General features: G+C 41.4%; 2 protein-coding genes across 15 annotated transcripts in view; one reads left to right on the top strand and one right to left on the bottom strand.

The window, feature by feature from the left end:
- LOC115508823 (gamma-secretase activating protein) overlaps positions 1-5,929 on the top strand; it is a 90,746-nt gene extending 84,817 nt beyond the window's left edge. For 6 of the 11 annotated variants that reach the window (XM_030307826.2, XM_030307825.1, XM_030307823.1 and 3 more), the window contains 5 exons: positions 1,574-1,693; positions 2,544-2,605; positions 4,391-4,492; positions 4,653-4,752; positions 5,177-5,929. In XM_030307826.2, coding sequence (XP_030163686.1) covers positions 1,574-1,693; positions 2,544-2,605; positions 4,391-4,492; positions 4,653-4,752; positions 5,177-5,268 — 476 coding nt within the window. In that variant the 3' untranslated portion in view covers positions 5,269-5,929. The other 5 variants (XR_003967124.1, XR_003967125.1, XM_030307828.1 and 2 more) reach the window with 5 other exon arrangements.
- Positions 5,930-8,022: 2,093 nt separating this feature from the next.
- The window catches only part of CCDC146 (coiled-coil domain containing 146), a 115,312-nt gene continuing 110,632 nt past the window's right edge, over positions 8,023-12,702 (bottom strand). For all 4 annotated transcript variants that reach the window (XM_030307818.1, XM_030307816.1, XM_030307820.1 and 1 more), the window contains 2 exons: positions 9,923-10,171; positions 8,023-8,569 (listed from right to left, as the gene is read on the bottom strand). In XM_030307818.1, the coding sequence (XP_030163678.1) occupies positions 8,366-8,569; positions 9,923-10,171 (453 nt within the window). In that variant the 3' untranslated portion in view covers positions 8,023-8,365. The remainder of the gene's footprint in view (positions 8,570-9,922; positions 10,172-12,702) is intronic.

Here is a 12,702-nt window from a genome sequence, read left to right as displayed (position 1 = left end):
ATTCCTCTCATACACCTGATTCCAACTCAGCTGGGTCATTTAATGCTTTCTGAACATGCCCTGTACTTTCTCACTTTTGGGCCTCTGTTCCTGTTGTCCTGTTAACCCAGCTGCCAGTTATTGGTGCAGGGTAATGTTATAGGCTAAAATTCCATAGCCTGCCTTCAAATTTAGCTCTGCCACTTACTAATGGTATGATTCTGGGCAACCTTCTTAGTGCCTATGGATCTTGGTTTCCCCATTTATAAAATGGGAATCAGGTAGTTCCCACCTAATAGTGTTGTATGAGGATCAAGTTGGCCAGTGCCTAGACTGAAGGCCTCAATACGTGTTTGTTATTTGTCACTGTTGTTCTACCACGTGCTCTGCGCTTCATAGACTTTGCTCTAGTTCTCAAAGCCACACTGTGGGAACCGTACTGGTGGCTCCATTTTAGGGATGAAGAAACAGGATTATAGGGGCTTAGTTACCTATGGTGAGTAAGCAACACGGCAGGATTCTAGCTTTGGTCTGCTCATGACAAGCCTGGCTTTTTTTTTTTTTTTAAACTGTCGCCACTCTGTATGTTCTCTGGCCTCATTTCCACACACAGGAATCGCATTTACCCTTCAAAGGTCCCCTTCTATGCTGTCTTTTCCAAGAGGGCTTTTCTGATTATCTGCTGGAGTGCTATCTTCTTCTCCCATGGATGTTGTTTTTATTTATTATTATTATTATTATATTATTATTATTATTATTATTAAAGTTTATTTATTTATTTTGAGAGAGGCAGAGACAGGAAAGAGAGAGGATCCTGAAAAGGCTCCAGTGCTGTCAGCGCAGAGCCCCATGCGGGGCTCGAACTCACAAACCGTGAGATCATGACCTGAGCTGAAACCAAGAGTCAGACGCTTAATCGACTGAGCCATCAGGCACCCCTGTTTTTATTGTGTGTTGCTAACAGTGTACTTAGAACTCTAGGTTTCTGAGTGTTTGAGTAACCCTCCCCACAGGACTTAGGTATGAGGGTGGGCCATCTTCTCTGTTGAATTCCTATAGATATGCTATCTGACCATATTATTTACATTTTTCTTTTTTATAATTTACTTCAAGTAGACCCCCAAAGCCTTTCTTTAGGGCATACCCAGAGATCAGGCATATAGACTGTCCTCTTCTGGTCCAAAATGTTTCCTCTTCAACAACGTGGTCCCCATCTATCAGCCTTTTGGCCTGGCCATATGGGGTTTGAAATTCTTGTTAATTGTTCTCTTTTGCCATCTTACTGTAGAATCGCAAACCTATTAAACTGTAAAACTATTTTTCATTGGGCAGGCCTTGCATTTTGTCTGTTTGCCTAGGAAGGGACATGAGGTGAAGGCAGTACATTCTTGTTGAGAACTTACTATGTACCCAGAGCACTACTTGGTCGTGATAACACAAAGAAGGAAACTTGGACCTTGTCTTCTAGCAGCGTTTATTTGACTCTAGGTGCCAAGGGACCAAGCTGAGCGCTTTATCTTCATCACCGAATTCCTTTCCTCTGGAAGGCTGGGATGCTGGCCGACTGTGTTTACCCTCCTGATCTCTCTGCTAGGTTTTCACACTCTGCACACGATCCTGGGTGTCCACTGTCTCCCTTTGCACAACCTGCTGCATTACATTGACAGCGGAGTGTTGCTTCTCACGGAAACAGCTGTCACAAGGCTCATGAAAGGTACGAGGCTCTGAGTCTGCCAGAGTGCCAGACTGCCAGAGTGCTCCAGGCTGAGCACCGTCAGGCTGGCTTCGTGGGTGTGACCCTGTGGGATCACACGGGGCCTCGCTGCACTCAGGAGTGCCCTGTGCCCTGTTGAATGCTCTGCGTTAAATCTTGAAATTCTTAGTAGCGGAACAAGGGGATCCTCATTGGCCTTTGGCAATGGATTCCACGTAATATGCCGTTGGTCCTGTTCATTTCCTGTAACCAGCCTTTGGGCTCATTTAAAGTGCCTTAGACCTTCAAGAGGCCCCAAAGGGCTTCTCAGTCCACACACAGCTATTACATTCCTTCTCTGTACACGGGGGCACTTGAGGATACGAGACTCTGAAGGCTTGTTTCTCAAGAAAATGTCATGAAATGGCTTACTTTCAGCTGATTAACTCTGTCATCTCAGACTTAGGCTTGAAATGCAAGAAAAGTTAAGAGATGCAGGGCTTACATGAATTTGCACTCGACAGCCCCTAGTATAATCACTTGCTGAAATTACTCATTGTGGTATTTTATAGATGAGTTTTGTTAATGTGTGTTAAAGTATTTGCCATTCCTCAAGGTGCCTTCTGTTTTAAGTTAGTAAAATTGTTCTGTGGCTGGCAGCCATGTTCCACGCCATATAGAAACAGCTTCAATAAAAACAAAGCCCTTTTATTCAGAGACACAAACTAAAATTTTCAAGGTATTGTTAGACTTAACATGAGAATACAAGGTTGGGATGTGTGTTATCAGAATGAACCACTAAAGTAGTATTTGGCTTGCTCAGATATTAAAGTGGAGGTTTGTTTTATTTGCCAATCTACCTTTCTTGTAGATCTGGACAATACAGAGAAAAATGAAAAACTAAAATTCAGCATCATTGTGCGGCTTCCCCCGGTAATCCTGAATTATATTTTATTCTCTCCATAAGCCTTGGTATGAACGTCCTTCAGTTTCTTCTTGTAAAGGGAGCATTTACTTGTTTTGGGCTAAAGTCAACTGAATTGTTTCACTTTTCAGTCCTTTCCAAGAAATCCCATCCATCCCCACCCGCCGGCCGTTCCCTGCTGCGCCCACAAAGGGCTTGTTCCTCTGGCTTTGTACTGCCTGGCACAGCCTGCCTGAAGCACTGAGCCATTTTCCCCTCTTAGGAAACCACGCTAATATTTACGTCTGTGAGTCTGAGGGGAGGGACAAGGGAAACATGTGCTTTTGGCATTTAAACTGATAAGAAATTTAAATACAGGTGAGGTCAGAAGGTTCTGAAACTGCATTTCCTCCCACTGTCATTTCCACCACAGCAGGAAAACATTCCCAGGTCGAAGGAAGAATGAGGAACGTGAGAGAAAGGGTTATCCAGACACTCCTTATTTTTATGGAGGATATTAGCTCTCTGAGTCAGAAATACTAAGAAAATATGAAATTCCACAGCAAGGTCTTCAGAGCCTCGGACTCCACAAACTTCCTGACCCTGAGAGCCTCGGCCAGCTCTCTGCTCTGTTTGCATACCTTGAACACTCGTATCTCTGGCACAGTCCTCCCACAAAGGGATGTCCGTTGCTTTTCTGGACCTAATCATCTTCCTTTGTAACACCCTCTCCTCCTCACAGCTTAGTGAAGCAAAGGCGAGGGTAGAAAACAAAGCATACTTTCCATGGCTATATCTCTCTGGGGAAGGCCTCTGAACATTTAGTTCGGTCTCTAATTTTTTTTTTTTTTTTTTTTTTTTTTTTTTTCTCAAACTCTTAGGGAATTATAATTTTCTGGGCAAGACATTGGCAGAGAAACATGGCTACAGACTTTTGTTTCCTATCAAGGTATCACTTAGAGTTGCAGGTACCCGATTTTGAAGCGTAGCAGATGAACTCCATTTCAGAAAAAGAATTTGGCAACATCAGTGTATAAGCTACTTTCCTGAGGGTTGTATTTAAGGGAGTATTTATTCAAAATTCAGAAGCACAGCTCATAGGAAATGGCCTTTCTTCAAGGGCCATTAACCATAAAGGGCCTCTCTTTTAGACTAGTTACTTGTTTTTAAATTTTTTTCATTTTTTTTAATGTTTATTTTTGAGAGAGAGAGAGAGAGTGAGTGGGGGAGGGTCAGAGAGAGAGGGAGACACAGAATCTGAAGCAGGCTCCAGGCTTTGAGCTGTCAGCACAGAGCCCGACGCAGGGCTCGAACTCAAGGACCGTGAGATCATGACCTGAGCCGATTAACTGCTTAACCAACTGAGCCACCCAGGCGCCCCCATTCTTTTAAAATTATAAATAGATACAAGGTACATTTACTTAATGCACTGTAAGCTATATTCTCCTCTCTATATTTTTTCCGTTCTTTTATTGTTATTATTGACTTAATTTTTTTAGAGTAGTTTTAGGTTCACAGGAAAATTGAGTGGAAGGTGCAGAGATTCACCATATGCCCCCTGCCCCTACATGCGCATAGCCTCCCTCATTATCAACATCCCCCACCAGACGGGTCCATTTGTTACAACTGATGAACCTAACTGACACATCACAATCACCCAAAGTCCATAGTTAACATTAGGGTTCACTCTTGGTGTTGTTCATTCTGTGAGTTTGGACAAGTGTATGATGCAATGGGTTCATCATTATAGTATCATACAGTGTTTCCACTGCCCTAAAACTCCCCCTCTACATATTTTTCAATTTGCATAAAAGCTTATTGGTCAGAAGATCTGTCGACTTTGGGACCATCCTATGAGCTCTAACATTATTTCCCGGAACCACGTGAAGAGACTGCTGCAGAACTATAAGAAAAAGGTGAGTCCGTGGGAAAGCACAGCCCCACTAAATGTTCTTTGGAGCCTGTCTGCCCACTTCAGTGTATCCATATAGGCAGCAATTGTCATTCTGTGCCCTTTTTGTAAGTTTGTGCATGTTGGGGAGATTCAACTGATACCAGAAGTGGTTTCTCTTTTAGCCCCCAAGTTCCGTGATTCACAAGTCGTCATTCAGTGTGGAATTTCTGCCTCTGAACTACTTCGTTGAAATACTGACAGACATAGAATCCTCCAATCAAGGTAATTTCATTCCTCCACTCTTAGCATTTCCCTGCTGTTCTCTTGACACATCAGTCCCAATTCATTTCTGTGTAGCTTTTTCTTTCCAGAATACCCCTTACTTACAACTTAGTCCTTTCTGCAGTTGGTCTTAGTTTGTAATGTACAATTTAGTTCTTAGAGTAAATTACCAAAGGGATAATCACCTTTGAGGTTTTAAAAGGATTTAAGAGATTCAAAACCCATTTGGTTGCTGCAAATGACCTTGCTTAGGGCTGAGGTTTGATAAATTTTAACCACACATTTTCAGAATAATGTGTATTACCAAAATATAAAAGAATTACAATTTCAACGAGCTGCGAGCACAATGTTATAGAAGTTCCATGGCTTCATAGTAACTCTTTTCTCCTCTCTCTCTTTCTCTCTCTTTTTGTTTTTTTCCCAGCCCTGTATGCTTTTGAAGGACATGACAATGTGGATGCAAAATTTGTAGAGGAAGCAGCTCTGAAACACACCATGATGCTTTTAGGCTTGTAAAAGAGAGAATGCAATTATACCCGCCTCCAATAGTTTAATCTTGCTCATTAGCTTGACCTCTGTCAGGAATCCTTGACCAATATTTAAAATTGGTAACCAAAGTCAGAATGCATTGTCAAGCCGTCTGACTTTCAGTCTGGTACTTGTTGAGACAGAATCAAACTGCTGTGCCTCATCCCAGTTTTGGACAGCAGACAAGAGGTCAGTGACCGACAGTCCCAGGAGGCACGCAGTGTCATCAGTGATGCTCTTCCCTAGTGGCTTACCTTCCTAGTGGCTTCCTAGGCCAAAAGCTAGTTTCTGTTGCACTCTGAAATAAAATATGCTTTAAAAAAATGTAGGGAACAGTGTGTAGAAAAACAGAAACTAGCTGTGTCGTTGAAAACAACATAGGACAAGCAGAAAAATTAAATGTTACATAAGAACTGTATTTGGAAAGAGGATACTTTTTAAAGAGCTGAATTTGGACCAGGTCAAATCTGCTATTTCTAGAATAGAATAATTTGTAACATACGGCAGTGTGTACATCCAGTATTTAGAGTAGGATTTGTTTTTATAATGGTTCAGATGGAACTGTATGTATATATTAAAGTTCTTTTTTTTTTGTATTTATAAAAGTTTGATTTAGTAATATCTTGCCATTAAAATAAGAAACACTGAAGGTTTTGGCCTCTTTCATTTTCTCAACATGGCCTTTTTATCCCAGCCAGGAATCATGAGTCTGTGAGTATGTTCCCTCAGAGGCCCCCATGACACCTAACTAGTTCTCCTATTTTTCTTTTTTCTTCCCTCTCTCTCTTACAGTGACTACATTCTGATCTATAATGGTAGTTGCTTGCCCGGGGTCAGTCTACCCTTTGCTTTTTTTCTCTTCACCCTGTTTCCTGCAGTGATCTTGTGAAATTTTAACGATTATAATTATCACTAGCTGGTGTCATAATTCAATTTCTTTTCTGAAATCATAGTTGTGTTCCAAATATTGTCCTCCACTACAGAATTTCCCTTTTTGGTCACATATTTAATCATCACAGAGGCTGCAAATCTGGGGGCCTTGTCAGCATGTTAGACTTTTTTTTCTCTTGAGAAGGTCATTGGTTTTCACTCCCTACCCTTTTCTTTTTCACACTTGTGTTTTGGTGTCTTTCTAAAGTCTGATTCCTCAGACTTAACGCTGAAACTGGTCCTGCTCCTAGCCTTTCAATGATTTGCCATTCATTACAGGATAGGATCCAAACTCCTTGTGGCTCTTACACAATTCCCCAACGTGAACATGCTGTTCTAGCCGGGCCAGTTCGCTGGGCCTTGAATTCAGCTTTTGTCTTCTTACTTCCAAACTTTGCTTAGGTTTTTCCCCCCACTTGGAATCCCCTCCTCACTTATTAAAATCTTAATTATGTTTAAGGGCCAGATAAAAAGTTCCATCTGACTGTGATCCCTGGCCATTCCAACACACAGTGGCACCCTCCCCCTCTTAGCCAGTAGCACACCTGTAATATTTAAACATCCATCCCTTTGTGTTACAAATTATGTTTCCATTCTTATATTGTTCCTACATGTATATTTTTTGGATCCCTAATGCAATTACTAATTCCTACAACACAGGATTTGTGTTTAAGTATACAGTATTTCTTTGTGTTAACCACACAGTGTTACTTATCATAGACACTTTACTTCTTAATAACTTTCCAAACCATCCAGTTAGATTCAGGACTGACTTGTAGGCTGAGAATGAGATTAAATTTCCTTCCGGTCTGGCAGGATGTGGGTTTGCAAAATATTTTGTTTGATTTAGCAAAAATCAAATGAAGGAAGGAGGGATGGAAGGAGGGAGGGAGGGAGGTAGAGAGAGAAAGGAAGAAGGAAGGAAGGGAGGAAGGGGAGGGGAGGGGAGAGGTGGGGAGAGTAGAGGAGAGGAAAAAGTGGTATTTCTTACTCCCAGAATTATGACACAAAATCCATACCTGATACCAATATGAAATACAGCTTGAATATATGAAGTGAAATCAGTTTTCAAATTTACTTGTGTATTTTCATACATGAGAAAATATAAAAACGGAATTAGGAAAATATACGTGGGTGAAATGCAATAAAATTAGAGTAATGAAATAAGTGGAATTGGCCTCATTTTCAATTCTGTCACATGCAAAGCTATAAATGTTTTCCTTGGAATTTTTAAGAATCTGGAGTCAGAACTTAAAATAATCACAGGTTTATTTATATATAACATTGTAAAAAATCTAGATTTATAAGATAAATTTTTATAGCAAAAGGATTCTTTATTTGTAAAAAGAATTACCATAATATACTTTAAAAAGGACAAGTCTCCTTACTGCTTTTTATTTGATTTACATTTACCACAATAATTTCAAATACAACTATTTAACAAAGTGAATTATACCCCTGTGTTACTTGGGATGTTTTCCTTTTTAAACAATCATTCTGTCTTTCCCTTTCAAGTGAATTTATTGAATAGTATTTGTGTTTTTCTTCTTTAAATTTTTTTAAATGTCTGTTTTTGAGAGAGAGAGAGACAGAGACAGAGTACATGTAGGGGAGGGGTAGAGAGCAAGGGAGTCACAGAATCTGAAGCGGGCTCCAGGCTCTGAGCTATCAGCACAGAGCCAACGTGGGGCTCGAACCCATGAACTGCAAGATCATGACTTGAACCGAAAGTCAGATGCTTAACCTACTGAGCCACCCTGGCACCCCATTTTCTTCTTCTTTAATAAACAGAGACCACTCTGCCAATTTCTGTACGTCACTGAAATTTGATTTATTTTTCTTGCATTTTTATAGCCCCTGGACTATACATTTCTGAAAGGTAGTCAATATATAGAGTGAAAAAGAAAAAAAATAAACACTACAGATATATGCCTTGCCATAACTGTAGGACAATTCTGTGTCCTACTTAACATCATGTAAAATATAGTAGTTGATGAGTGTAAAAGGAAGCCATGGTGTTCTCCACTGGTGGTCAATTGCAATATTTTGCAATAATTTGTACGTTAGAACTCTTATGCTGATATTTTCCAGCTGTGGATATGAGGAAACCTGATTCAAGTGTCTCTCGTTGAGAAGCCTGGATTGGTTCACATACTCAGATTTCAATTGGCTTTATAACAGGTTTTCTTATGTGCCTCATATTGGCCCCAGGTTCACTGGGCTTAAAAGGAGCCAAAGCGCCATATGGTTTTGGCAAGGGAAGAGCGGCCTCTGCCTCTGGGATATAGGCATTTGGACGTGGCTCTGCAGTTGTGTAAACACCGTTGGGTAGCTGGCGAATATCTGCCGCCAAGAACTCCTGCAAAGAATGATTTTTCCTTTTGAGTTTCCTGAAAACTATAGTGAAGCCAGTTCATCCTCAGGGCCCAGGACACACAGCTGGGTCTGAGCAGTCTTAGGCTTTGTTGACTGATATTCCCCCAAAGGGACAGATGGGTATGAGGGTGGAGTCGCTAAACACACACACACACACACACACACACACACACACACACACACACACACAGCATCTAATTGGAATGACCCATGTTACCCAAGTATCACTCTGTTGCTGGGGTTTAGGGTTTATCATAAACTGGTTAGTGGGTTTTAAATTCACTATATTCCAGCTTTAATAGCTTTCATTACACACTATTTCCATGGTTTTGAAAAAGGCTGGAGTAAGTCATTGGTGAGCAAATGTTAACAAAGAGGGAAATAAGGAGTGACGTAGAACCAGAGGACAGAAGTGGTCAGCACCTTGCTTTGAACCTCAGGGTCTTCAAGATTCTGCCTGTGCTTCTGAAGAATAGAGGAATTTCTTACAGCATTAAAAAAGAACTCTAAATAATGGAGACAGGTAAATGACAGCTGGGACGTCATAGATAAAAATGAATGCCCTAAAAAATAGAGTCCCAGGCAGTGTGGAAATTACAAATCTGACCCTATTTTCAGGCATTTCTAGTGTGTGTTTGGAAGGCATGTCTTCTTGGGATAGGGAGTGAATAGTGATCCTTTGGGGGATATCTACTTGCCAGTCTGAGAGTGAGCTGTAGGTCCCCAGGATGTAGTCTTCTTAAAAAGAGATCCTTAATGCCATTTTAAGAATATTAGAAGGTCATGGGAGTAGGCAGAACTCGGCACCCGATGTGTAGGTCCAGTGATAGACCTAGATTTAGGTCAGTGGTTGGAGAAGAAAGCTGTGGCCTTGAGGCCTTTGATGCCACCAAATGCATAGTCTGCAGAAGGCCGTGACAACATTCCCAATCTACCTTGGTGGCCCCAGTGGCCAGACATGGGAAAGTAAGGTGTAGCCTGAGCAGGGGTGCAAGGACATAAAGCCCTATGGATAAAACCAGTGCCAGCCTGGCCACTGTCCTGCCGGTGGGAATCTATGGTGTTCAGCCACACTAGCCCAGGATGTAAGACTGGGGAGGGGGGTGGGCTTGGTGCTTGATGAATGTTTTCTGGAGAATATTACCGCACTTGGGATGTTATTTTGACTTGTCCCCTACATCATATCTTAATAAAAACAAAACTCCTTTCTACTGCTTGTTGGAACTAGGTGTGTGCTAGAGTGGGAGGTTTTTTATATATTTTGGGAAGACTGAAATCCCTGAAAATAGCCCTTCCTGCCACACTGGACAAATGCGATATAGAAGACAAAGCTTACCTGAGATTTTTCAGCGATGGCCAAAGCATACATTTCTTCATCTCGAAGTACCTTCAGCCATTCTCTTTCAATGTCTTTATTGAGTGGCAGACCCTTTTCTATCCTGGAATTGCAGGAGAAGATGAAATCTTCTTTATCCATGACTTCCTTTTGGAGTTCAATGGCCAGAGCCTGTTTCATGGAAAGCTCAGCAACAAGAGCCATCATTTTTTCCGTGGCATCTTTGATCTTTTTCCGGTAGCCGTTCATCTAGAATGAAAGAGCCCAAGGTTTAGACTATGTATACATTAAGAAAATGGCAGGCTGCTGGCTGTCTAGAATGGTGGGGGGCAGTCTTGGCTGGAGGACAGAGAGTTTAAGTGGGAATTCAGAGAAAATAAGAATTGGAAGAGATCTCAGAGATTGAGCCCAATTCCCTGGCTGTGTAAATAAGGCCCTCCTCTCACACACAGGCACACACACTCACCTCCACACCTGGAGAGAGCCTGGCCCTGGGTAAATAAAGACAGGAGGGAAAAGAAACCAGTCTGTTCATCTACTTACTGGAGTTCCAAGTGGATAGCATGGAGGGAAATAGTCCCTTTATTTTTAAGAGGTGATAAGGAGAAGGGAAAGGGTATTCTTGATGTGTAAGTTCTGGCCTAATTTTGCCATGTCTTTAATTTGTCACCTATCCAGTGGAAAAAAATCTGGTAGAAAAAAAAACTACATTTAAAAATTACTCTTTAATTATACGAGATAATCAGCAGAGGTCCTGTATTCTGAAATGATTTTTAATGGAAAATATCATACCTCAATGTGGTTGCATTATTGATCATAATTCCTGGGATGCATCATTATTAGGTCATAAGCAAGCATGAGTTGAACTGGGGAAAATCTGGTCAATAATTTGAAATGAAATGTTTCTTGTTCTATGGGTATGTTTACCATTTCACATCAGCTAGTTACCACCAAAGAATTAAAAGATAGGACTAAGTGGAACATAGGCACCCAACAAAATTAAAACTGAAATTTTGCTGAATGAAGGAATTAATAAATTCTATTCTATTTTAATCCTTCAGTCCTTTGAATAAAGGTACACTGGGACCTGAATATGAGCTTCCAAAATCTACACTGGACCTTGAAATACTTTATTCTCCTAATAAAGCGGACACTGATCTATCTGTACATTTGCTTAGAGAAATGTTGCTGTTTGTGATTTGCCTTCCTCTGAAAATATAATGTCTAATTGTTATATGCACATTTTTTCTCTTTAAAGGAATAGGGAATATACATTTTAAAAACTGTTCTGTATTTTAAGAAGCATACAGTGAATAAAAGCAACTACTTTTTAAAGCTTCAATGGTGAGTCATCTTAAATTTCATTAATCAGTTATGGTACACTTGAATGTTGTGTGTATGTGTGTAAAGCTAGCCAACCTCCTTATCTCCTCCAAAAAAGGATGGTATTATTCCGGGTTGCTCTAAGTCTTTGTTTGGGATTTCCCATTTTCTGTTCATTTGGGAAATTTGCAAGTGGAGCCATAAGCTACCTGGGAAAGGTGAGAGATTTGAGATGTGCATTCTCGTTGAGTTCCTGCAAGAAGCTAGACCACTTCTCAACTACCCAATGCTTGCAACAACTTAAGCTGATATCAACACCCATTTCACAGATCAAGAAACTTCATTTTAAGATCATTTATGTATCTTTCTCAGGGTCACTCCCTAGTATTGGTAAATCACAGATCTGGGGTCTGAACCTTTCTACCTTCTAGTTCTGCCTACTATAAGGAAATCCTAATTTTAAATAAAAAGAGAAAAAGCCAAGTAGATAGCACTGAAGGTGGGGAAAGGTGCGGGAAGATAAAGCAATAGGCTAGGACTCCGCTTGCTGGATCCCGGGTAGCAGTTGTCACCATTTGCATTTCTCTAGCATTACAGCTGACTTCCGGACTGCCAACAGATTTGACAAGCCAGCCCTCAGTGACGACTGGACTTCCCCTAAAGAAAGGGAAATTCATTTTGCAAAAGGAAGGAAGGCAACATTTAAAGAAACATCGGGCATGCTAATTCAGGCAAAGTTCATAAGCCTAAAAGAGTCTTAGCATTTCTTATTTGATGAGGTAAAGTCGTGAATTGCCCATGAGCCATGGGTCTGGTGTGGAAGTCTATTAGTGAAAGTCATCAGAGCAGGTGTGTAAATGCCAAATAAAAATGGCAAAGGAGGCTTGAGGTTTACAGTGATTTTCTGTTTCTTTGGTGAGCGAGAACTTTCTAGAATGGGACTGACTTCACTTATTCAATAATTTTTTTCTCTCGAGTTTAGTACACGCTGGCCATTGGGGAAATTAAGGACGAGGAACAGCCACTGCGCTCAGGAGCCCACCGTCATGGGCTGTTTACCTGTCTGCCAGCACTAGGTGTGGACAATGTGTCCATTCCTCTTTGTTCCTGCCCTCACACCTGGCATCAAGGGAGCACGCAGCAGGTTCAGTAACTAAAATCCCTGGGCTGTCACAGCAGATGCTCCAAGGGGCCCAGAGATCGGGTGAGCAGCAGCTCCTCTGACTGTCCTACGGTGCCAGGTCCTGCCTCACCTAACTCACCAGCCTCCCTCCTGCTGGTGGCCCCTTTCAGCACAGCTCTAGCAGTCCCAGCCTGACCCTGGAGCTTTGAATCATCAGTCCTCATATTTGAAACTTAAGAAATCAGGAAGCTCCACATGACTGGTCTTTCCTCACTAGTGTGGCCCTGTAGTGGCTTCATCCCAAGGACTAACAGGCATGGGTGTTGTGTGACTG

The sequence above is a fragment of the Lynx canadensis genome, chromosome A2, assembly GCF_007474595.2.
Source record: "Lynx canadensis isolate LIC74 chromosome A2, mLynCan4.pri.v2, whole genome shotgun sequence".
Lineage (NCBI taxonomy): Eukaryota > Metazoa > Chordata > Mammalia > Carnivora > Felidae > Lynx > Lynx canadensis.
The sequence above is the reverse complement of the archived record's forward strand: the minus strand, read 5'-3'. Positions and strand labels throughout refer to the sequence as shown.